The 23,912-nt window shown below is 36.5% G+C and overlaps 3 protein-coding genes across 3 annotated transcripts; 1 reads left to right on the forward strand and 2 right to left on the reverse strand.

Annotated features, from left to right (window-relative positions):
* Positions 1-386: 386 nt before the first annotated feature.
* Positions 387-4,625, forward strand: LOC145213850 (general transcription factor IIH subunit 1-like). The gene is made up of 14 exons (XM_080082259.1): positions 387-654; positions 728-819; positions 943-1,049; positions 1,192-1,288; positions 1,353-1,503; positions 1,754-1,909; positions 1,976-2,061; positions 2,428-2,549; positions 2,626-2,689; positions 2,877-2,965; positions 3,028-3,148; positions 3,463-3,675; positions 4,353-4,445; positions 4,515-4,625. Exons 1-14 carry the CDS (start codon positions 504-506, stop codon positions 4,596-4,598), a joined length of 1,626 nt encoding a protein of 541 aa, XP_079938385.1. The 5' UTR covers positions 387-503; the 3' UTR covers positions 4,599-4,625.
* Positions 4,626-4,683: 58 nt separating this feature from the next.
* On the reverse strand, positions 4,684-15,382 carry LOC145213851 (ruvB-like 2). The gene is made up of 11 exons (XM_080082260.1): positions 15,247-15,382; positions 14,837-15,022; positions 14,222-14,392; positions 13,945-14,043; positions 13,780-13,886; positions 8,827-9,044; positions 8,139-8,231; positions 7,952-8,072; positions 7,784-7,889; positions 6,755-6,898; positions 4,684-4,943 (listed from the first exon to the last, which is right to left on the reverse strand). Exons 1-11 carry the CDS (start codon positions 15,250-15,252, stop codon positions 4,794-4,796), a joined length of 1,401 nt encoding a protein of 466 aa, XP_079938386.1. The 5' UTR covers positions 15,253-15,382; the 3' UTR covers positions 4,684-4,793.
* Positions 15,383-15,594: 212 nt separating this feature from the next.
* Positions 15,595-23,825, reverse strand: LOC145213853 (coiled-coil domain-containing protein 74B-like). Its single transcript, XM_080082262.1, has 9 exons — positions 22,274-23,825; positions 20,737-20,781; positions 18,859-18,909; positions 18,177-18,294; positions 17,585-17,792; positions 17,176-17,253; positions 16,501-16,616; positions 16,240-16,308; positions 15,595-16,014 (listed from the first exon to the last, which is right to left on the reverse strand). The coding sequence occupies exons 1-9, from the start codon at positions 22,602-22,604 to the stop codon at positions 15,876-15,878; spliced, it is 1,155 nt and encodes a 384-aa protein (XP_079938388.1). The 5' UTR covers positions 22,605-23,825; the 3' UTR covers positions 15,595-15,875.
* Positions 23,826-23,912: the final 87 nt, after the last annotated feature.

The raw sequence follows: 23,912 nt of genomic DNA on the forward strand, positions 1-23,912 counted from the left end.
ACGCCCCTAAACATAGTTTTGACGACTTAATTTATACTAGTTGGTTATAAACCCAATTCTTCTGTTTTAAACTGACATATGAATCTGTTTGCAATTTGCAATTGTGTTACTACGATTTTTTCACCGAGCGAAATAAGCTCAACTCAACAACTCTGTTGAACAGAACATTCATGCAAAATGCGCCAAAGCAACTACAATTGATTTTGTCACAAAAAGATTGAAAACATCGACAATGTCCATATTTTGCATAATTTAACATTGAATTTCAAGATAGTTGTATGTTTATAATATTTACTAACCGTGTGAAAAACTGGTTGTGCAAAACAGTCAGTTGTTATACGTGGAGAGACACGAGACAAGCATAACGCGACATCAGACATGCGATTGCGACAGAGACTTGTTTACAAAATGCATGGGGAACCGGGAACTGACAAAGCTAGGTAAATGTTAGTGCGGGAAAGTGGCTACTCTTCACCAATATATAACAAAAGTTCAGAAGCGGCATGGCTGCGACAGAACAAGTACAACTTATGGCTAATAAGGTGCGGTACAAAAAGCGAGATGGTACGTTATACTTAATGGGCGAAAGAGTTGCTTGGTGTCCGGAAGGACGCGATCACTTTGACCTGACTGTAGTTTACTCTGACATCAAATGTAAGTATATGTGTTTCTTAAATATGTTTTAAATAATGTGAGCTTCTATGTAAACTAGTATTGTATTGAACAGGTCAAAAAGTCAGCCCTGAGGGAAAGCCAAAAATCCAATTGCAGATTATTCTTTTAAAAGGAGATTCCTATGTCTTTCACTTTTCACATGATGTAGGTTTACATGTTTAAACAGTTATTATTTATTAACATATTTTTCTTGACAGTTATAATATTTCTTGGATTATTTGTGCTTTAATAATTTTTGGCCCTTTATACACTGCCACTATTTTTTAGGACCCTGCAATAGCCAGAAGCACTCGCGAAAGGGTAAAAAACCTTCTAGCCCAGATGTTACCAAAGTTCAGAAGAAAAATTGACAAAGAACTGGAAGAGAAAAATCGGTACTTCATAGTTTTAAAATACATCTTGAAAAATTTTCTGCTGACTGTACAAGCCTGCCCTTGACCTACATGGATTGTAAAATTTAGAAGCTGAAATTTGATTTGGCCTTTGTTTAAATTTCTTTATTGTTTTGAAATTTAGGCTTCTTCAGACTGATCAAGATCTGTTTCAAACATACAAAGATCTTGTTGTAAGTGGGATCATAACTGCAGAAGAGTTCTGGAACTCACATTCATCTGTAAGAAGTGTGCTTTATGCTAGTTAATACATGGGCAACAGGACAAAAAAAAACTGTTGTTTAGAAATTGCCAAGTGAAGTCGGATCTATGCAAAAAGTTGGAGTGTCTGCAGCTTTTCTTGCTGACCTACGACCTCAAACAGATGGCTGCAATGGCCTTCGATACAACTTGACTGCAGACACTATACAGTCCATATTCTCCACTTATCCTGCAGGTGAAATGTCCTTATAAAGCCACCAACTTTTTTTTATGTAAAATATGATTATATATACTTTGTTTTATGTTTGGCAAGGGATTACTTTGTACAGACAAATCCATATTTTTTGAAAAACGATAAACTGAAGTTGGGTAATAACAATCAATATGCAATTAAACAGATTTATATATATTACTGTGTATTATGCCATATTGTTGTACATACACATCCTCAAAGGCAAATTCAGTTCACTTTCTTCAATTTGCAGTAAAGCGCAAGTACATGGACAAAGTACCAGACAAACTGTCTGAGAAAGAATTTTGGGAGATGTTTTTTCAGTCCCACTACTTCCACAGAGACCGACTAAACCAGGGGAATAGCAGCAAAGACATTTTTTCAGATTGCATTAAGAAAGATGATCAAGGTAAATGTTGCGCTATATGTTTTCAAACAAACAATGTTTCATATGGTGTCACTGTTCTGCTTTCAGACCTCTTAGCTCTTTTACAAATTGGTGTAAAGGATTCATTTAATGATTTGACATATTTGGAAGATGAGGACAGCACTAAAGCTGAGGTGGGTTTCACGCTTGAGTATCTGTATTCATTTGTGGTTGGACAAGCATATTTTTGTGCAATTGAGAATAATTTATGACTAATTTTGTAGCGTCGACAACTTAGTTTTATTTAACAAAAAAAACTTAGTTTTAACTGAGCATGCACAGAAGGGAGTGATTCATTTTTTTCTGTGTTATTGCTAAAACTGTTTGGATAAGTTTCAGTTTTTGGGCCTTAGATACTATGATTTTATTGTGGGACTATTGCTTTGTAATGTTCATTTGTAGAGGCAAATTTCAAGCCAATACCAAGAATTAGCCCAAAATATTGTATCACAAATTAGAGAAAATCCTTTTTTCAGACGAAGTGGTTGTGATTTTTGTAGGGATATGGGACACAAGCAGATGTTTCATCAAAGGGCAAGCCATCCAGTACACAGCTTATCAACAAGAACATCATCAAGCGATTTAACCACCAAAGTGCCATGGTATTGTCCAGTAGTAACAAGTACGCCTTTGCTTAGAGGTGACTGGTAAGTGTTTTACACTATGGGAGGTTTTTTATGCCATTTCTCTGGTTTTAGACCGACTGACCAATCAAGTGGTGACAATGGCACAGTTGTGGATGGAGAACCAACCACTAAAAAGGTTCTAAGCTGTTAATAGATTAAAATAAACAAAATCAAATTTTCCATAAATTAGCAAAACACCCATAAAAAGGTTGTCATTAAAATTAAAGGCATAGTTATTATGCAACCAAGTGATTAACTGTTAGGTCAAACAAAGCCTCTAGAAAATCCCAACTTCACAATAATGTAGTTTGTACTGTTTCAAGGCTAAATTAAAAGAAAGTGTGCAATATGACGATCTTGAAACTGGGAACAGTCAAAATGAAGTTTCCCTAAACCTACACCGCTCAGAAAGGTAAATTATAACACCAAAAAGCATAATGTAATTTGTATTCAAACTATCTATTTGCATTGCAGGTATAGCCATGGACCCACAATAGTGAACCAAGTACATCAAGAATTGAATGGTCAACGAGTCCATGAAGGAATGCATATAGTGTCCAATCAATGCAGAACTTATATTCCAAGGCTGTCACATGTATGTTTAATCTCATGTCGGTACTGAAGTCTAGACAACGATTACTTTTCATAAGGGATGTAAAGTTTTGAATGAAAACCTCATTGCAAAACCTGCATAAAACTTGTGTGACATTTTGCACAGTCGAACTTCCAAAGTACATGTACATTTTTGAGCACAGATTAAAGTGTTATCAAATGTAATAAGGGTATTGATTTTTTATGAAAACTTATAACAATTCAGGTTTGGTTAGAATAAACATTATTCACCAGTGAACTAAAAGCATCATTTTTTATCCAGTTTGCATTACCATTTTACATGTTTTTCTGAATTAGGTGATTGATCCAAGTCAGGCATCAACAGCACTGACAGATCTGTCACCAGACAACACTCGAAATCACCTTGGTGAATCACAACCAAATGCCATTCAGCACTTACTCTCACCAGCGCAGCAAGAGGGGCTGAAACAACTTTATCTTTCAGCTACTGAGTTGGCGAGGCACTTCTGGTCTTGTTTTCCTGCTACCACACCATTTTTACAGGAAAAGGTTGGTTACAAGACATGTCTAGGCCACTGGTCAACTTTGGCTCTCACATGGTTAATGCATTTATAATGCAAGGTGTCAGATTTTAGCAGACTTTAGGTGTCCTGACAGCATTAAACATTTTATCCTTTACTTCTGACAAGTGTATCTGAGACAACGGTGCACACCTTTGTATACACCAAATATAAAACATACCAGAGCGTTTTTTTAACTAGGCTACATTGAACGTTTGATGTTTTTCACGCACTTAAAATCAAATTGTTCCTTTAGAAGTGACTCCAAAGAGGTTGGGAGTCAGACCTTAAGTCTTAACATGGCTCAAATTAACAAGAAGTCACTTAATCTTGTCCCCTATAAGAAACTGTCTGGAAAGAAAAACTGCAGAGACTGAGAAATGGAAGGATACTTGGGAGTGAAAATGTGTGGAAAATGATTATATGTTTATCAAATATAATTTTATCTCAAGAAATCTGCATTTAATGCAACGCACAATAGAATTGGTCATGTCGATAAGCTAAAAAACCTCAAATGTACTTTGGCTTCTCAGTTCAATGAAATCCCGATCGCAGGATTTTCAAATTTAGTCCTGAAAACTTAACCCTAGTTGTAATACCTGGCATGATTGAATAGCCAACCATGACATCAACGTATAATACAATGTTATTCTTGTTTTGCTGCAGGTAACAAGAATGTGCAAAAGTATCGAAAATTTCCATCAAACCCGGGTCCGAGCTTATCAAGACGATTTGAGACGTAACATGGTTCACGCAAATGTGCGTACATACCATACATCATGTCATTCACATAAAAAACTTTAGTCTAGAATGTCTTTTCTGTTACAGGTTACTGAACACCTGGAAGACATGTTCAGTGCAATTTTCACAAAGTTTAACAGCTGGCAATCTAAGAAAGGTGGACGAAAATGACACCCAATATTTTTGTGCATGGCTTCATGAACCTCTTTAGTTAGGAAATAAACTGCCAAAGACTTTCTTTCCTAATAAAACGAGCTTGTAAAAAAGTACAAAACCATGTTTCACTGGAATCGAAAGCTACAATGGTTTAAACAAGCAACATAGATGAACCAGTTAGATACAGGGAACAGTTTAACGAAAGTCATATCAGGTTTCCATACTCGTTGCGTCACCAGCTGCTGCCAGTTCGCTAAACATAAATTCTTCCTGATATTCGTGAAGGAACGTGGTCGACCGCGATTCGTCAATAAACAAGGAGTAAACCTTTTTGATATCCTCGACAGATACTTCGACACCCTATCAATGTACACAATTGTTAGCAAGATATTTTTAACTAGAAGAGTGGCTTTCTGATATACTTCCATTTTATATATTCTATACGATATTTACCAATTTACTATACACATCATTTGATCTACACATATGATTGTTTTTGTAAACAAAAACTAATGGGTCCCCACACGCGTGTTTATGCGGATTTACAGTAAACAAATGTTGCGGTGATTTTTAGATTGTTAAGGACAATTTTTTAGAAAGCATCAACCCAACAATAAAAAAATTTGTTCGTATTCTTTTTGCACTATTATTGTCATGTAATTACAAAAACATTAAACAAACGTAACAAATACTTTAATTTAATCTCTTGCGTTTAATTGTCATAACAAATTGTTTTTCATTTAACTTTGTTTCGCGAAACAAGTACCATTGACCTGTAGTAACCTCTCAGGGTGCACACGCAAAACGACTGTTTGACCTTTTGACACCGTTTTCAATAGCACGCCGTCCTTAGTGTTCAACAATACCGTTAAGCCTAATTTATACATGCCTTGAGTATTGATTCCTAAATTGATTGTCAAAAAAACGCTACGTTATGACGAAAGAAAGTACTGAACTGTGTTTGTAATACCTACTAGTTAACCTTAAGTAACCCGTGATCATGCGGCGGCCACCCTGACAACGAGCAAAAAAACATTTATTTTGCAAAAAAGTCAAGTTTATTTTTTCATCTTTACTTTGATTAACAAAGTTTTGCTTGACATGTACAAAAACCGAAGCACGCTTATTAGGTTTAAATCACGTCATAGGTGTAAAACCTTCGGCAAAACTAAAAATGTGAGTGATAACTTAATAAAACGACATAGCATTGCTGTGCAAAACAGCTGATTTCTAATCACTGAAACGACGTCTCGTAAAACGTCTGTCCGACGTCAAGCTGAGCCCTCCCGCTATCGCAAACCAGTGAGTTACTCTCTTGGTACTTCTGCCTACAGTGTCTTTCTTGACCAAACGAGCGTTAGACACATTTACGTTTCGGGGGCTTGTGGGTGAACCGCTGGGTAATTCGGGGTCAAACTTCCGGAGGATCAAGTTTGGATTAATAACTAACATATGTCCAAGTTTGAATAAATTTGAAGCACTCTTTCTTTACCAAACCAGCGTTACAAACCAGCGTCAAAAATTTTACGTTTCGGGGGCCTGTGGGTGAACCGCTGGGTAATTCGGGGTCAAACTTCTGGAGGATCAAGGTTGGATTAATAACTAACATATGTCCAAATTTGAATAAACTTGAAGCACTCTTTCTTTACCAAACGAGCGTTACAAACCAGCGTTAGACAGAAAAAAGAAAAAAAAAAAAATACGGACAAAAACAATATGTGTCCCCTTCAGGGAAGGGGACCCATAATAAGTAACCATATGTTGTGGATGGAGGACCAGGCCTTCAAGCGGCGATGTACTTGTATAGGTTAAAAAATCTAGCCCGCGGATTGATTTTGAATCGCCGGTTCGGCAATTGCTTATACTGTACATAGCCCTGTTCATGCTACCAGCGACAACTGTACCCTCCTTTACATCACAAATACACAAGTTCGAAACGACTGGTCAATCTGGCGATCCCCTGCGAAGCTGACATGTGCACAATACGCCGCTGAGCCTGCGTAGCGTAGTTGGTACAGCGAGGGTTCCAAAATTACTCAAGACGAGGGCTTGAATCCCACCGCGTTGCCGCCTTGTCATATAGTGAATGCTTGGTGACCGGCTAATTCCGTATAATGCCTTTAATAGGCCTGGCGTACTATGATTTATAGTTTGAAACGATTTGTTAGTACCTTTCGTTTTCTACACACAAGACTTGCAGCTGTAATAAGTTGAATAGCATATCTCAGTGATGTTTCCATGCCAATACGAGTGAGAACTGCCAATGCCTGCTCCTCCATCTCAACGTCTTCCTCTTCACAACGGATTTGCAAAATCTAAACACATTAGCTTTTAGTAATAAAAATGTCATTTATAACTTGAAGGTTGACTGATGCTATGGCAGGTAAAAAGTTAGAATTAAAGAAAAAAACTGATAAAATAGGTAAAAAACAGTTAATTAGTTATAACAAGGGTGGGCAATCTAGACCCGCAGGCTGCAAAACATATTTTTTTGATTGGCTGGTAGCAGCATGTGCGTTAAATCCCATTTATGGACCAAAGAGGTTTTAAATTAAACGCTGATTCTTATTAGTTTATTACTAAGAATAGGCATTGTTACAACAAAGACAAACATTGTGTGTGTATGTAGGCTTGCCTTAGAACTGAGTCATTGAGTAGTGCTGAAGTTTACTGTATGGTTGGGCATGATTGCTAGCATCTTAAGAAAACCTGTTTAAGCTTATATTTACATTTAACAAATACGAGTTAAAGTTGAGTTTGCCTACAATCTTATGTTATTGCATGACCATCAGTTCGGCCAGACTTAGCAATATCACTACTTTTTGGCCTGTGCATGTAAAAAGGTTGCCCACCTTTGGTTCAAAACAGGAATGGGCAACCTTTGTTACTGTGGGGCCAAAAACGAAAGCCAAAATTAGCTAGGGGGGGCGCTCCTGTGTATAACACAAGGTGATTTTACTTCGTTGCTTACCAAATATGCTTAACTACAAGTAAAATTCACATTTGATTCTAGCCACATATTGCCAGGTCGCAAAAATAGCGTCAGCGCATTAATCTGCTCAAAAATATATAATAGTTGGACTCGTTTGTCAGTACATTTCAAATTCAAGCGTCTCCGCGGGCTGCACAACCTTGAATCAAGGGCAGCATGTGGCCCAAGGTTTATGGACACACCCACAGGAATTGTCTTTGTTCTTTACCTGTTTTGTTTCTTTTTCGGAGTATGGTTTAGTGGCAATAATAAGCAAACGATCAAGTAAGTCAATAGGAATTCCATGAGGACTGCTGTAGTTGGTTCCACGAATCCTAACAGGTAAACTTTTGATTAAACATGCTCTGCAAAATAAAACACAACAAAAGATACAAACTTTGTGATTCCTCGATTGGTTGCCATAACAACAACTGGTGCCATGTCACTTTCAAGAAGTCGATTGAGGAATGAGAAGCATTCAATGTCTAGCATATGGACCTCATCAATAAAAAGCACTCCTGCATGTAAAAAAGTGTAATTAGAGAAAGCATGTTTATAACTTATTATGATTTGATGGTTCACACCAGGAATAATCTCAGCTTTGCCTTCTTCCCTCCATTCAGAAACCTTTGAGTTGATTTGTTCTCTCACTTCACTCTTGATTTCCCCTGTGTCACCTGATATAAAAAAAAAACGATTGGTTACAACAAGATCTCAACAATCGTACATTAAGGAATTTTAAGCATGAACCCCAAACTTTAAAAAGTATTGTCTATGTTATTATTATATGCACAGTGAGCAGCAAAAAACAAACATATAAAACAACTACAGCAATTTGTCCAGATTTTTTTATGCAATTGATTAGTTTTTGTGATAATCCATACATTATGATTTTCTTCACAAGTGGCTACAGTTTGGATTTCTGGTCTCCATCCCATTAAACCGATGTGATTAACCGTGTGTAAAGATTTTTGGCCGCTCCACAAAAGCTTTTATTTTTCTACTAGCTTCTTATTAGTCATAAGAATTAGACAATGTAAGGTTGTTACAGCCAACTGGGGTACAATGAAACAGTACATTTTTTAAAAATTCCCCTTTGTATTGCTGTAATATCCGAAATCTCAATACTGCATGTTTTTTTTTGAAAAATACTGATCTACAAGTTTTAAAAGGTTGAGAACCACTGCTCTAAACCAAAATAATGACCTTGGGGGTCACGGAAAACAACATTCACTACAATTGCATTGATGCTTATGTGGGTAAATTTTTTACCTGAAAACAGGGCTAAAAAGCCTTGGGTACGGCTATTTATTACATCAATCTCATGAAGAGTGACAGTGTGAACAACTTCCTTTCGTTTTTGCAGTTCCCCTTCAGGACACTGTACAAAGCGAGTTTGTGCATCTGTTGCATCATAATCTCTTGCCCTTGTGAATGATCGACCAAGTTTTGAGATCTTTCCTGTTGCTTTGTCAATTGTGATGATGTCTCTGTAATACATAAAAACAAAACAGATAAAGTAGTATCCAAGCAAAAACAAAATGTTGAAGCTTGTAAAATCATCAATTTTAAATTTTGCCAAAAACATAATTTAACTAGAAGGGTGGCTTTCTGATATACTTCCATTTTATATATTCTATATGATATTTACCAATTTACTATACACATCATTTGATCCACACATATGATTGTTTTTGTAAACAAAAACTAATGGGTCCCCACACGCGTGTTTGTGCGGATTTACGGTAAACAAATGTTGCGGTGACTTTTAGATTTTTAAACACAAATTTTTAGAAAGCATTAACCCAACAATAAAAAAAATTGTTCGTATTCTTTTTGCACTATTATTGTCATATAATTACAAAAACATTAAAAAAGAGCGAAACAAATACTTTAATTTAATCTCTTGCTTTGACCCAGATATTGTCGTCCAAGGTCAGGTTTTAAACACAATTTTTTCTAGAAAGCTGTAACAGTTGTGTTACAGACACTTTAAAAAGTGATTAAAAGCAATTTGCTACAAGTGTACACATAACAAATTGTTTTTCATTTAACTTTGTTTCGCAAAACCATTGACCTGTAGTAACCTCTCAGGGTGCACACGCCAAACGACTGTTTGACCTATTGACACCGTTTTCAATAGCACGCCGTCCTTACTGTTCAACAACACCGTTTAACCTAATTTGTACATGCCTTGAGTGTTGATTCCTAAATTTATTGCAAAAAAACACTACATTATGACGAAAGAAAGTTCTGAACTGTGTTAGTAATACCTACTAGTTGACCTTAAGTAACCCATGGTCATGCAGTGTCCGACCTGACAACGAGCATTTAAAAAAACACATTTATCTTGCAAAAATGTCAAGTTTGATTTTTCAACTTTATTTTGATTAACAAGTTTTGCTTGACATATACGAAACCGAAGCGTGCTTATTAGGTTTAAATCATGTCAAATTTATTGCAAAAAAATGCTACATTATGATGAAAGAAAGTTCTGAACTGTGTTAGTAATACCTACTAGTTGACCTTAAGTAACCCATGGTCATGCGGCGGCCGACCTGACAACGAGCATTTAAAAAAACACATTTATCTTGCAAAAATGTCAAGTTTGATTTTTCAACTTTATTTTGATTAACAAGTTTTGCTTGACATATACGAAACCGAAGCATGCTTATTAGGTTTAAATCACGTCATAGGTGTGAAACCTTTGCCAAAACTGAAAATGTGAGTGACAACTTAATTTACGAAATAGCATTGCTGTGCAAAACAGCTGATTTCTGTTCACCAAAACGACGTCTCGTAAAACGTCTGTCCGACGTCAAGCTGAGCCCTCCTGCTATCGTAAACCAGTGAGTTACTCTCTTGGGACTTCTGCCTACAGTGTCTTTCTTGACCAAACGAGCGTTAGACACATTTACGTTTCGGGGGCCTGTGGGTGAACCGCTCGGTAATTCGGGGTCAAACTTCTGGAGGATTAAGTTTGGATTAATAACTAACATATGTCCAAATTTGAATAAATTTGAAGCACTCTTTCTTTACCAAACCAGCGTTAAAAATTTTACGTTTTGGGGGCCTGTGGGTGAACCCCTGGGTCATTCAGGGTCAAACTTTAGGAGGATCAAATTTTGGTTTATAACTAACATCGGACAAAATTTAAACAAATTTGAAGCACTCTTTCTTGACCAAACGCATATAACAAACCATATTTTAAAAATTTTGCATTTTGTGGGCCTGTGGGTGAACCACTGGGTAATTCGGGGTCAAACTTCAGGAGGATCAAATTTAGATTAACAACTAACATCTGTTTGAATAAATTTGAAGCACTCTTTCTTGACCAAATGCGTTTAACAAACCAGCGTTAGACAGAAAAAAGAAATACGGACAAAAACAATATGTGTCCCCTTCAGGGAAGGGGACCAATAATTACCTTTAAAAGCAATAGAAACCAACTGCATGTTCCTTATTTAATTTGTAGCGGTTGCGACATAATTTGTGCAAACTTTGCAATATCTGTTTACCAAAATAGCACGGTTTTGACTCGCTAGCTTAAAGGCTGCGAGGAAGTTAAAATGTATAGTAACCAAATCCCACTCTATTGACTAATCATGTTCGGACTTTGTAATATTTCCTGTCGCAGTTAATTAGGATGCAGATGCAACTTTGTGATCTGGTGTTTATGTGCTTTAACCGTATGTTATGTCTCGTGCTGTGATTGGACGCTGCTTTATGTGGTAATTGTGCAAGAGCCAATCACAAGAGCACATGTGTACGATTTAACGCCTTTATCCGGAGTATATATAAAACCGCACTCGTTCATTTCGATCTTTCCTCTTGCCTCTCTCTCTGTCTCATTATCCTGCAATAAACGAACGAACCGAAGTGCAAGACACGTGTGTGGAGTTTCCAGGACTCCGGTCCTGACAAGCTCAGGAGCTTGGGAGGTTAAGGACGGTGGTATACCTCTTTCTAATTTGTAGTGACTACAAAAATTTGGTGCCGCTCGAGAGAGGAGAACTTACTAAAATTTGCTGTTTAACGAATGATAACTTAAGAAAAGTTCTAGTGATGTCAGCAAAGTTTACGACAAGCGACCAAAAGAATTACAAGTTTGCCGTCCAAATTTCTGGACGTGTCTTATTTATCCTAAGAAGTTGTAAACATAATATTTGCAAAATTGTATTTTGTGTGTTGTCATCAACGTCGAGCAGTTTTGTATCTCACCGTTTTGATCATGTTTCTATATCATCGTACGATCAATTACACCCAGTACGATGTCATTTCTTAAACCAGGTGAGCAAATATTGAAGTGCTATTCTTGGCTGATTTGTTATTTGTACGAATTTTTTGGTTGACGAAAGTAAATCTTTTTTACAACTTATGTTACATCATATGCGCACAAAGAATTTTGTACTGGTCTTCGACATTGTAGACCCCATGCGCTCGATTTTAAGAAACACGTAATTTAACCATAAAAAAAACAACCAAATCATGTGGGTGCTGTCCACTAGCCTAGCCATAGGAGTATATTGTTTATGCCACCGTGCTATTACATCGCATGTTGCGCCAATTAGGCGTTTATTGTTCTTCTTGTTCATGCATGATAAGCCAACTAGGCGGTCTTTATTACTTGTCCGATTATTGTATTACTACGCCAAATAGGCGGTGATTACTTTATTATTATTGCATTATGACGCCAACTAGGCGCTCTCTGTTTTATTATCATTGCATGATACGCCAACTATAGGCGCTTTTCTATACATTACAAAAGAACGAACAATCGAAGCTTGTCGTAGCTTCCGAGCATGGCTCGATACACGTACGTACTTTTTATCACTTTCCCACGAGGAATGAATACTATTATATTTCATGCGAATGATTATTTACATCAATATACTCCTGAGTACCATCTACAATTTAAGGTTTAGTCTGAACATCGGCTAGCTTGGGGGCATACCTTCATTAAATCACAACTTGATTTCGTGTTCTGCTTTATCAAACGTATTCAATTTTTGTACAATTTTGTCGAGTTTAGTCAGCCAAGACTACCGCTTCAATTGCCAAGTTTATTGCCTGCCCAATTGTAACACATAATACTGAATTCGATTCTCAGGCAATAAATGCGCTGCTCTACCGTAATTACTATGTTCTATTGTTACACATTAAAACTTATGTGTGAAATAAATGTCATTGTATTTCGGTATACTGCTTGTTATTTTGTTGTTTCAGAAGCGACGTGCCTTCGAACCGCTATTGTGATCAAAAGCAAGGGACATTCAAATTCACCATACTGACAAACACCGAATTTCAGCGATTGAGGTGTCTGAAGACTGGAGACAATCAATCTCCAGGAACAAAACGTTACGCTCGAAATGCGATAATCAAATTCGATAAATGGTGTGGTGTAAATTGAATGTTGTTTGTTTTTGAATGTATATGCTCATGCTGTTTTAAATGTTTAATGAACAAATTCTTGAGTATAGTTGATCCAGAAATTAACAGAAATCAACAAATTGTCAATTTCGTCTTGTTTTCTGTTGTTTATAATATGCATTTCTTGTGTGCCACTTTAGTGCCCAATCCCGCAATGACCATATATTGCTCATTGCTCAAAAAAATGGCGGGGGGTATTTTGTAGCGGTTGCGACATAATTTGTGCAAACTTTGCAATATCTGTTTACCAAAATAGCACGGTTTTGACTCGCTAGCTTAAAGGCTGCGAGGAAGTTAAAATGTATAGTAACCAAATCCCACTCTATTGACTAATCATGTTCGGACTTTGTAATATTTCCTGTCGCAGTTAATTAGGATGCAGATGCAACTTTGTGATCTGGTGTTTATGTGCTTTAACCGTATGTTATGTCTCGTGCTGTGATTGGACGCTGCTTTATGTGGTAATTGTGCAAGAGCCAATCACAAGAGCACATGTGTACGATTTAACGCCTTTATCCGGAGTATATATAAAACCGCACTCGTTCATTTCGATCTTTCCTCTTGCCTCTCTCTCTGTCTCATTATCCTGCAATAAACGAACGAACCGAAGTGCAAGACACGTGTGTGGAGTTTCCAGGACTCCGGTCCTGACAAGCTCAGGAGCTTGGGAGGTTAAGGACGGTGGTATACCTTCTTTTAATTTGTAGTGACTACAAATTATAAATATTTTTTCCCCAAAAATAAACAAACAGTGTATGCAATGGGTTTGCAAATAGTAAAATATGATATACTTACCCAGCTTGTATCTTTTCTTTTGTGATTTGTTCAATCATTTTTTGGCCCAGGTCAAATATGGTTTCCATGTCTGTGGTTTTCAAAGTGAGCTTGCCAATTTTAGCTCCCTGCAACATACAAAACAAGTTGTCCAATGTTGCTCAAAAACTTCATAGCAGTTCTTACTGTTCCAGTTGCAGGTCTTTCCACACTAACTTCTACCACCTCTCCTTCTATCATCTCTGTTTCCTCCTTGATGCGGACACCAATGGACTTTCGAAATGCCTGGAAAAATTAATGTGGTGCATAAAGCATAAAAAACTACTTTGCTTAATTGCAAAATAAAGTTTTGGCCAGTGGCAATACAGATTTATGTAAATATATTAATGACAACCTAAGAAAGTCTAAAAACAAAAATTAAAACAAGACTAACTCTGAATTCAGAGTATTAACTTTTATTTACCTGTGTCAAGGCTTCAGTTTTGCTCATTTCCAAAGAAAATATTTCACTTCCGGCCATAGCTTGAAATGGAGCATCCCGGCTCATTGCTTGAGACATTCCCATTGCAATGGCTGTTTTTCCAGTGCCAGGTTGTCCAGCAATTAAAACGCCTCTTCCAGCAATCTTGCCCTCCTGTATTACAAAAGTTGTATTAAAAACACACAAATCAGATGGTCTTGTCTTAAACCACAAGAGCTTAGCTGATCAAGCCCAGGTATCTGTGACCGAATTAGTGTTATTTTAATTACAAACCAGCCCAACCCCAATAATAATGTGCATTCTTGAAAGTCTAAAAAATTAGGGTTCTGGCGGGCTCGTCAAGAGCTACTTTGCATTGGCGTGTTTAACCAGCTTAGGGCATGCAATTTAAGATGTTACCACAAATCAGACATTTGCAAACATAATTCAAAACACCACAAATATTCATGAATGGAAACAGTATTCCACTTTACTCAACTAATATTAGTGTAAGTTGCTTGATCCTACATGCATGAAAAATGGCAAATAAAATGAATATTTACATGCATTCATTTTCAAATTATCGCAATATTTAAATGTACCATATTGGGCTGTCACCTTAATCATTTCCAAGATGACACCAGCAGCTCTTCTTGCAGGAGCCTGACCGACCATTCCTTGCGATACTTGACGTGGTTCCAAATCATCATTCAAGCCAAGACCTCTGACATGGGAATGGGCACCAATACGCTCAAGTCTTGTAACTTCTCGCACTTCTTGAACCTTGTTTACAGTTGTTGTAGCCTACAAAAAGGATATAATACCAAAATTACCAGGTTCAAAAATCGAAAACATATTTTACTTTTACACTAAACAATTCTTAGTTAGCTATTTACAACTAACTATAATAAAGTTGAATTGTTTAAAGAAATATTTGTTCAACAACTTACAAAAAATACAATGAATTTTAGCTAAAGCAAAACATATGTTGGCAAGTCATTTACTTTTAATTGTTCACATATACTTACAGCCATTTTCTTTTACACTCAATTTAGCCAACACCAGGGAAAACAACAATTTTATGTCAGACAAGTTTTCAAAAATCAAATCAACTGACAAAATCGAAATTTCGTTCTCATGTGTTGCCACTCACTATTCTCACACCTATTCATGTAAAAGAAAACATTTGTTGGTACGGTATTTTTTTGACTTGGCGGTGCAAAACTGCGGAGACTTTTCATATAATCACCTTTGCATGCCAGATGATCTGTTTTATAGCAACATGTTATTTTTTCCCTTACAAATTAATTGCTGTTATTATTGCTGCAAATTTTAAGGCTACATGTCCTTTGGGCGAAAAATCAAAACAGACCAACTGGAAACATAAGGCCGTTTATTCGCACTGATAAACGTGGACACGAAAACAGACTGGAACAGTACGAAATAGCGCCAATCAAATGCACAGTTGGTTTGCTACAGCACACACACCAATTACAGAAAAAAAACTACCACAACATAAAAAGTCATTCATCTACAGTGGGGAAAAGATAAGAACATTCCACAGTAATGTATTTGTGATTAAAAAACGGTCTTTAAAAAAGGATGTGTTGAAGGAATGTTAAAATACAACCACCAAACAGTTTGAAATTTCTTTCTGTTACAAGTTGTGTGGACCGTCTTTTCTTGTTCTTGACTTCTGTACAGCCTGTTGTCTTTTTCGTCGATCAGCAATGTTTGTGTTCATGCTGTGTTTGAGAGCAGGAAGGACAATCCGGTCAGTTGAAGATGCATGCAATCTATAAAAAATGGCCAAATATAAATATTTTTGCCATTTAGTCAGTTAAAGATGCATGTGGTCAAAACTGAATGTCAAATCATGTAGTGTAAAAATGAATGTCAAATTAAATGTAAATATGATTACCATTGAACACCAAATAAGTACACCGGCTTAAACTTTTTTGGCACAAATTTGAGCTTTTATAAAACCCTTTTTTAATTTTTAACACAGATAAATCTATTACTGTGCAGAATTGTGCTTTGGAAGGCTCTGTTTTAGGGACACTTTGGGCAACCTCATCACTTCTTCGGACCTATGAAAGACAAGAAAAACACACTTTACCAACTCTGGCCAGATTAACCTGTATGTTTATTTTGTTTAACTGGTGGGTTATAGGTGTTATAATTTGTAAGTTACAGTAACAAGTCTATTAGACCACTACCAGGAGATAACCTAGGTAAAGTATAACAAAAACATTTATGTGTGTGTGAGAATGCAAAATTACCTTGCTTCAGTAAGGTTAGATTTTGTTGAATATCTGTTTGCATGTTTTTGGTGTTGCAGGAGGTCTTTTAAATCGGATTTTAACATGGAATTTTCTTCTCTTTGTCTAGCACTTACCTAAAACACAAAAGCACAAGTTTTAGCAACTATCAGTCTTTTCTGTGCTTACAAAACACTTCACTTCACATTATAGAAGTAAAATAGATCCTGAGTCACTGCCACAATGAATGTACATAAGATTTGGCTGAAAAAAGTTAATGCAAATCAGTATGAATGCATACTTCAGGGGTGTCCAAACTTTTTTTAATGGGGGTCAATTTTTATTTTGGAAAGCCACCCGCAGGCCAATTTGCGAAGTTATTAACACTACAAATAGAACACAACTACACAGGATTTAAGGAAATTGTGTGATTTTGTTCCGTCAGCACCATACATACTTTCTTTTTACTGGTAAAAAAAGTTCCATGAAAAGATTTTACGTTAAGTCGCAAGTTGCCACAACCTAAAAACTTAAATCAACCTAAGGCGAACCAAACACAACACAATTTCAAATAACTGCAGCGCCCCCCGTGAAATGCCATCGCAGGCTGATTTGGCTAGCATTCTGCACTTCTGACACACCCAGCATACTTGAAACACAAAAGACCAAAAACCAGACAGGACTTTCACAGCTTACCCCATGCAGGTATCTGATGATCACCTCACATTCTGGCAAGGAGGGGGATCGTGGATCTTCTCCAGAGCTTTCCTGGACCTAAAGACATGATAAACATTACGTCTGTTTGAAAAGTAATTGATCATTGTAAACACACCTACAGAGGAACTTCAATACATTTGGGTAATGTTGTTTTTTCCCAAAAATACTACAATAAAGCCTGAACGGCTAAACCCAACTAAAACTTATCCAATGCAGTACATTTAAATAAAACTTTAATGTCAATTTCTTTAATAAACACACACCTTTGTTTGAAATAAAATTTGACATTATAAAGCCATTGGTCAAAGAAAAACCCTTTACCATAGTTTAATTTTTGTTGTCTTAATAGAACAAACAATCTCCATGGGTCAGCTACTACTTGACTTACTCTTAGAGGGTCAAGTGATAGGCCTGGCGGTAGAATTGGTTCTGTTGCAATAGGCTCCAGGTATGAAGAATCTTGCTCAAGTGAGCTGTTTCCACTTGAGCCAGCATCATCAACACTTTCAGTTAACCAACGCAGAGAGCTTTCATCATCAATCAATGAGGTTGATGAATTATTGCCAACTGTGCCTGATGTTTTCCGAGATTTGCCACTGTAAGCAAAGAAAACCAGCCAATCATCAAATAATGACTTATACTGAGTAACTTATTTTGGCAAGTTCAAAAGTTTGTGCATTTTGAATAGGTAACATAGTTTCTGAGGCTAATAGGATAACGAGCTTAAAATAAGTCCCCAAATCTACAGTGTTTCAAATCTGTTTCCTAGTACAAACCATCTATAAAAATTCATATTATTTAAACATTCACAATATTTCTAACAATAGGTGCAGGGATATGAAAGTAGGCAACAGCTGAAGTCAAACTTACTGTTGACAGTTGACACACAACCATACCCGGAGTTACGTATTTGCGTTCATGAGTATAAATTCATCCAACTGTATTTTAATAAGTTAATGGGTAAAATATAGTCAACATACCTTCGGCCCTTCCCCCAGAGTGCTTGTTGTAGCATGGCATTTCTTCCCTGTGCATGTTTAAGTGCTTGTTGCAAATCCTTTACTTCCTCCTGAAGTATTATACTCTGCAACTCGCCACCTAAGTAGCAACAATGTTTTTAATTTGTTTGCCATGACCAAAGACAAAAAAACATTTATTTCTATGATGACAGGATTAAACTTGTTCAAGTGCACTTGTAGGTTAATGGGTCTTCAGTTCAGGAATGGGTTACCAAAGCAACACACAGTCACAATTGCACTTGAATTCACTTCAGATTGGCCAAGATTAACTTTTAAAGAAACTAAAATTGGAATGACTATTGATACAGAAACCAAAGTTTGACAAATTTTGAAATTGACCATAATGGTCCAGTAAGTGACTTTTACAAGCATTGTTTACCTAAAAAAAGTATGTTTGAATCTAACTGTACCATTATTTCATAACATGATCATATAATATTTTTCAGATACATTGGTTTCAGCCAAAAAATGCAGCTTTACATCAGACATTAGGTGTTTTCAAAAATATCTTGTTTATTCTTTCACATAAAATAAGAGGCTTTATATTGTGGAATTAAAACTAAAATTTTTAGTTATTTTACAATGAACATACTGAACAGTAAACATAATGAGTTACAAATGGGGCAAAGATAAAAAAACATACCACTTTTGTCTGTGTCTGAAGAATAATGTTTTATGTGGCCATCACTGGAACCTGTAAATTGAAAACTGGATTAGATGGATGATTTTTTGCCTGCTCCCAACTTATGTATATGTACTAGGGATGGGCCAAGCTGAGCCAGAACCCGAGTACTCGATACCGAGCATTGCTGTTTTATGTTTGTGACATCATGATGTTAACGTGAGATGCTCGGTGCTCGACCAAACAGAACACTTGCAGTTTTGGCACATTCCTCATATGTACATATACTACATCCTATTTAATAGTTTAGCACTTACACCATTTCACATATTTACAACTCATATATACATTTGTCACCTAATTTCAAGTGGGTCCCTACCTTTACTTAGCAATCAACAACATACAACTAATTCTCACTCATGTCTGTTTGCGATCTGGTAATGGTGTTAAACAATGCGATTAGGTTTAGTTTTAGAACAACAAGTTGTTAAAAATGATTTGTTCAAGTGGACTAAATTTAGGAAACCACTTGTTGATTCCAAAAAAGAAAAAAAACACAACATATACACCCTTGGCTGGTATATAAATACAGACACAGATAAATTAGGAAGCCAAAAAAAGAATTTTCATTCAGTAACAAGCTGTTGTTCAATTTGTTTAACAAGACAATAACAAACACTAGAAGAGTGGCTTTCTGATATACTTCCATTTTATATGTTCTATACGATATTTACCAATTTACTATACACATCATTTGATCTACACATATGATTGTTTTTGTAAACAAAAACAAATGGGTCCCCACACGTGCGTTTGTGCAGATTTACAGTAAACAAATGTTGCGGTGATTTTTAGATTCTTAAGGACAAATTTTGTTTGTAATACCTACTAGTTGACCTTAAGTAACCCGTGATCATGTGGCGGCCAACCTGACAACGAGCATTTAAAAAACATTTATTTGGCAAAAAAGTCAAGTTAACTTTTTCATCTTTACTTCGATTAACAAAGTTTTGCTTGACATATACAAAACCGAAGCACGGTTATTAGGTTTAAATCACATCATAGGTGTAAAACCTTCACCAAAACTCAAAACGTGAGTGATAACTTAATTAAATGACATAGCATTGCTGTGCACAACCGCTGATTTCTAATCACTGAAACGACGTCTCGTAAAACGTCTGTCCGACGTCAAGCTGAGCCCTCCCGCTATCGTAAACCAGTGAGTTACTCTCTTGGTACTTCTGCCTACAGTGTCTTTCTTGACCAAACGAGCGTTAGACACATTTACGTTTCGGGGGCCTATGGGTGAACCGCTGGGTCATTCGGGGTCAAACTTCTAGAGAATCAAGTTCAGATTGATAACTAAGATATGTCCAAATTTGAAGCACTTTTTCTTTACCAAACCAGCGTTAAAAAATGTACGTTTCGGGGCCTGTGGGTGAACCGCTGGGTCAATCGGGGTCAAACTTCAGGTGGACCAAGTTTGGATTAATATCTAACATGTGTCCAAATTTCAATAAATTTAAAGCACTTTTTCTTGACCAAACCAGCATTACAAACCAGCGTTAAAAATTTTACGTTTCGGGGGCCTGTGGGTGAACCGCTGGGTAATTTGGGGTCAAACTTCAGGTGGACCAAGTTTGGATTAATATCTAACATATGTCCAAATTTCAATAAATTTCAAGCACTTTTTCTTGACCAAACGGGTCTCACAAGCCAGCGTTAGACAGAAAAAAGAAAAAAAAGAAAAAAGAAAAAAAGAAAAAAAAAATACGGACAAAAACAATATGTGTCCCCTTCAGGGAAGGGGACCCATAATTAAAGTTACAACAAAGGAAAATCCGTTTAAGAACTGCTTAAAATGCAATAATTTATGGTCTTATGATAACAGTAACATACCTTTAGCAGGATTCTTTTTGTTCATGACAAACTTAAATTGAAGATCTATATACAAAAACAAATGTAAGTTTTCTTTAGTGCAACAGTACAAAGGTAATCAACACGAAGAAAATAACTTTGTATAAACAGGGAATTTATTTGATTTAAAAAATAATTTTACGAAGGGTTGAATATAATATAAAACTAGAAAGGTGGCTTTCTGATATACTTCCATTTTATATATTCTATACGATATTTAACAATTTACTATACACATCATTTGATCTACATATATGATTGTTTTTGCAAGCAAAAACAGATGGGTCCCCACACGCGCGTTTGTGTGGATTTAACATCCTGGTTATTTTCAGATTCTTAAGAAAAAACTTAACCAACTTTAGCAATAACCCAGCTTTAAAAGTTTTGTCCGTATTCTTTTTGCATCATTGTTTTCATATAGTTACAAAAAAGCAGTACATAAGAACGGGAAAAATACTTTTAATTTAATCTCATGCTTTGACCTTGATATTGTCGTTCAAGTTCAGTTTTTAACACAATTTTCCACAACTAAAAATGTTCTTGATACTTAATAAAACGACATAGCATAGCTGCGCAAAAACAGCTGATTTCTAATCACCGAAACGACTGTCTCGTAAAACGTCTGTCCGGACATCAAGCTGAGCAATCCCGCTTCATTCACCCTCCTTAATCGTGAACAAGTGAATTACTCCCTTGAGAGTTGAGACTTCTATCTGACTGACAGTGTACACATATTATGGGCTGTAAAAGTAACTATTTGGCTGATTAAGGCAAAATTTTAAGTACTGAACGAATAACCTACTGCAAAAAATTTTTTTTTTTCAGAATCCAATAAAAAGTTACAAAATTCTTTAGAATACCTTACATTGCACCAACCAACAAACCATGAAACTCTCAGATTATGTACTTTAGTCAGTACAGCTGTTTTTAATTTTTTTTGGGGGGAGGGGGGAGGAGGCTGTGGGTGAACCACTGGGTCGTTTGGGGTCAAACTTCAGGAGGATCAAATTTGGAACAATAACTAACATCTGTGCGAATTTGAATAAATTTAAATAACTCTTTCTTGACCAAACGCATTTAACAAACCAGCGTTAGACAGAAAGGAATATTTGGGGGTTTAAGGGGTGAAAATGGGTGAATCGAAAAAAAAGATACTAAATTCTTTGAAATATCTTATATTGCACCAAACAACACAGCATATCACTCAGAGATGCTGTACTTTAGTCAGTACAGCCGTTTTTAAAAATATACGTTTTGGGGGCCTGCGGGTGAACCGCTGGGTCATTTGGGGTCAAACTTCAGGAGGATCAAATTTGGATTAATAACTAACATTTGTGTAAATTTTATTAAATTTGGAGCACTCTTTCTTGACCAAACACGTTTAACAAACCAGCGTTAGGCAGAAAAAAGAAATCCGGACACAAACAATATGTGTCCCCTTCATAGAAGGGGACCCATAAAAACACTATTCAGAAATGCCAAAAATTTTTCTTAGTGGTTAACAAGAGAGAAAAATCACCTTTGTTTTCTTGTTTAAGGCGATCAATTTCCTCATGCAACTTTGTGAGTGTGTCTGCATGTTGCTGCTGAAGAAATTTAATGCTCTTATTGTAATACACAAGTCGTTTTTGTTCCGAAGGGGTTAAATTATCAAGAATTTGCATGTCAGTTGCCATTTGTAGTCCGTCCCCGTGCCTGTCACCATTCTGTTGGTGGACAGCCACCCCAGCGGGTGGAAGGGTCTGCAGTCGATCTCGGAGAAATGGTTTTGGATAACGAGAGCGATCAAGTGTTGACACTCGTGACCAGGAAGGCAAGTTGCCCAGTGGGGGTAAGGCACTAGATGACATCAGTACTTACTGCTCGGGTATCCATTGACATCTCAACATGATGTCAACGAAGTATTTCAACATTTTTATCTAGCAACACTTTCCTGGAACAAAAGGGGAGTATGTTGTGTAGTTACAGACACCCAAAGAAACTTGTTCTAATCAGACAGTCAAACCACTTGTTTTATATTTTTAGGTTTGTGGTTTTTAAACTGGTTTAAATCCAGATTTGTTTAATTTTGGTTGTACCCTTTATCTACATGGCCTTTCAAAGTCAAAACTGATTTTGACATTGTGCGACACCTTTCAACACAACGATTGTTGTTTTCTCATTTAGTCTTTAGTACTTCGTTAATTTTCAATTCATCAGTATTGCAGTGGCGATCACAAAATAGTAACACAAACTGCATTTGCACGGTCTGGTTCCAGTTCAACACCAAACAATAAGGGAATACCCAATTTTTGGTTCCAATATTTCTCTTTTCAACCTTTTTCCGTAAGGCATCTAATGTATGTAAATCTTTTTAGTCAAAGTTGCGTTCTGCGCTTTAAACCATTAGGACACATAAAAATACATTTTATGCAATGAACAAACAAAAGATACAATGCGCAATAAACAGATAAACTGTAAAGTCGGTTAACTCGCTGTTCCTATTAAAAAAGCACAAAATATGCGTATTTTACCACGACCGCCTGGTAAATGCTCATTGCTTGCGAATGCGACAAATGTAAACATGTGTACCCCTTGATGCTATTACGCAATTCAATCCGCATAAGTTCTACCTTTGGAAACTTTCTAGACTACTTTGAAAAATAGCTAAAATGTTAATTCACAAATTTCGCTGATGAAAGTAGTCATGGAAATAAAGAGACGCACAGCACTACATGAAGCGATGTGATTTTAATTTTACTTCGTTTTTATGACGGGGTCAAAGACCAAAAACCTTTGTACAAAACCAAAAATAAGGCAATTAGTTAGCAAACGTGTAAAATGATTTAATTGTTGTTGGTTGAAAAAGTTATGGAGGAGTGTGGTGGAAAATTGTTTCAAAATTTCTAGCGCAAACTGCCTGACTATAATTACAGTTAGCCTATTTTACCCCGTAGTCAAGAATCTGGGTGTAATTTTTGGTTTGCGCGAATATGCTTTGTAAAAAAATCTAAAAAAGTTGGCGAATGGTGCAAACAGTGTTTAATTTCCCGTAGCTTCACCAGTCGTGCGCGTTTGCTGACGTTTGATTTGGTCCAGAGGACCATTGTGTACACCAGGACTCGGCAACCGCTGGCTATTACCCGCAAACATGTTGGCAGTTATATGTTTTTTGTTTC

The sequence above is a fragment of the Phallusia mammillata genome, chromosome 2 (genome assembly GCF_965637545.1).
Source record: "Phallusia mammillata chromosome 2, kaPhaMamm4.hap1.1, whole genome shotgun sequence".
Classification (NCBI taxonomy): Eukaryota; Metazoa; Chordata; class Ascidiacea; order Phlebobranchia; family Ascidiidae; genus Phallusia; species Phallusia mammillata.